Source organism: Aptenodytes forsteri, unplaced genomic scaffold (genome assembly GCF_000699145.1).
Source record: "Aptenodytes forsteri isolate BGI_AS27 unplaced genomic scaffold, ASM69914v1 Scaffold887, whole genome shotgun sequence".
Taxonomy (NCBI): domain Eukaryota; kingdom Metazoa; phylum Chordata; class Aves; order Sphenisciformes; family Spheniscidae; genus Aptenodytes; species Aptenodytes forsteri.
Genome location: NW_008795901.1, coordinates 56332 through 57841, shown reverse-complemented (window position 1 = coordinate 57841; position 1510 = coordinate 56332). Strand labels below are relative to the sequence as shown.

Genomic DNA, 1510 nt, shown 5'->3' with positions numbered 1-1510 from the left:
GGGGAGCCGGCGGGGAAGGGTGGGGACACCTCTTATATAGAGAGAGGAACGCTGACCGGGCTGTCTGCTCCCAGAAACCGCCGAGAGAGCGAGAGCGAGCGAAGTGGGAACGCCATGCCCAAGAAATACACCCTCAAGCCGAGCTCGCCCGGCTGCGAACTGGGTGAGTACCGCAAACGCCGATCCCGGCGAGCTCGCCGTCCCTGCGGGGCGGTCTTGCTGATGGGAGGCATCACCCTCATCTCGAAATACCCCGGGATGTGGGGAATAATGTAAATTATCCAGCTTCGGGCCAAAAGCTGTTGGCGAACCGCCTCCTGCGAGGTTTCTTGCACCTGTAGGTGCTTTCGGCGAGTGCCGGGCGGCACGCCGGCACGGTGCGGGTGCCGCAGTGGCGTTCCCATGCGGGAGCGACCCTGCAGTTTGGTTTTAATTTCCCTCTCCGATGCCCACGCTGTCAGGTCAGAGGTAAGGTTAAATCCGCAACGGCGCAGTCTCCCCTTTCCCGGATTTCTCCTCTTATTTTTCCGGGATTTGGTCATTTCGGCGACATCCCGTGATTACTTTTTTTTTTTTTTGCCGGCGACATCCCGTGATTACTTTTTTTTTTGTGTTTAAACAGTAAGGAACGCGGGTTGCAAAACCTCCGCATTTGGGGAAAAGCAAGGAGCTGCCTTCCCCTCTGCTGGCAGCTTTGCTCGGCGAAGGGCTCTGGTTTTTAACGAGCGGCTTCTCTCGTGCGGGTCGGGGTCTCCCGCTCCGTTAGCCCGCATCCCCCGCGCGCTCTCCCGTCTGTTCACGGCCGAGCCGTGCTTCCAAACGAGCGCTCTCGGTGACCTACCGAGAAATTAAAGGGTCGGGATGGTGGAGATGAGGACACGGAGCGCTCGCGTGCCGCTGGAAGCGATGCCGTGCTGCCCCTGCCACGCGCTGCTTCCCGGGCTGGCAGGTTTCTTGCGTGTCTCGCCAGTTAAATCTGTTGGTTTAGTTCTCGGGAAGGGGGTTGCTTAAAAAAAATTATCCCAAGTTTTCAAGGGAAGGTGCAGAGTAAGAGGAACTCTGTGCAAGAGCAGCGTTTCTTTCCGGGGGAAAAAAAGACAAAAAACCAAACAAAAGCCAAATCAAGGCTCTTCTCCCCCAAAATACGGAGTATTCTTTGCGAGATACAGCTGCATTCAGGAATAATTAACACGTAACTGTGTCTGCAGCCATTTGCCGGCAGCCAAAAATGTAGAAATTTGGGGTTTTGGCACGAAAAGCGCTGCCGAGGTCGGCGAGGTCCTGGCGGAGCCGGCCGGCTCCTGACGGATCCGCGCTTTGGGGCGGAATAAGCCGCTGTCGGAGAAACCTGGGAGCAGGAACGGGGCCCGGCCTGGGCTGGGGGTCGAGGAGGGGAACGCTGCGGTCGGTGGGTGTCCCCGCACTGGGGCTCCGTGTCCACCCCCCCTCCCCCCGCCGGGGTCCGATTCGGGGCCCATGTCCCCCCTACAGCAGGGCCTGCCCCGGGGCC

The 1510-nt window shown here is 59.1% G+C and overlaps 2 protein-coding genes across 3 annotated transcripts in view; one reads left to right on the top strand and one right to left on the bottom strand.

Moving 5' to 3' along the window:
• The window catches only part of LOC103903106 (LETM1 domain-containing protein 1-like), a gene marked incomplete at its 3' end in the record, with an annotated part of 3654 nt that extends 3538 nt beyond the window's left edge, over positions 1-116 (bottom strand). The window contains exon 1 of the mRNA XM_009284248.1: positions 57-116. Within this exon, the coding sequence (XP_009282523.1) occupies positions 57-116 (60 nt within the window). The remainder of the gene's footprint in view (positions 1-56) is intronic.
• LOC103903105 (natural resistance-associated macrophage protein 2) overlaps positions 1-1510 on the top strand; it is a 25980-nt gene that overhangs the window by 756 nt on the left and 23714 nt on the right. For both annotated transcript variants that reach the window (XR_657833.1, XM_009284246.2), the window contains exon 2: positions 75-163. Coding sequence is in view for 1 of the 2 variants with exons in the window: in XM_009284246.2 (XP_009282521.1) it covers positions 115-163 (49 nt within the window). In the remaining variant the exon portion in view is untranslated. The remainder of the gene's footprint in view (positions 1-74; positions 164-1510) is intronic.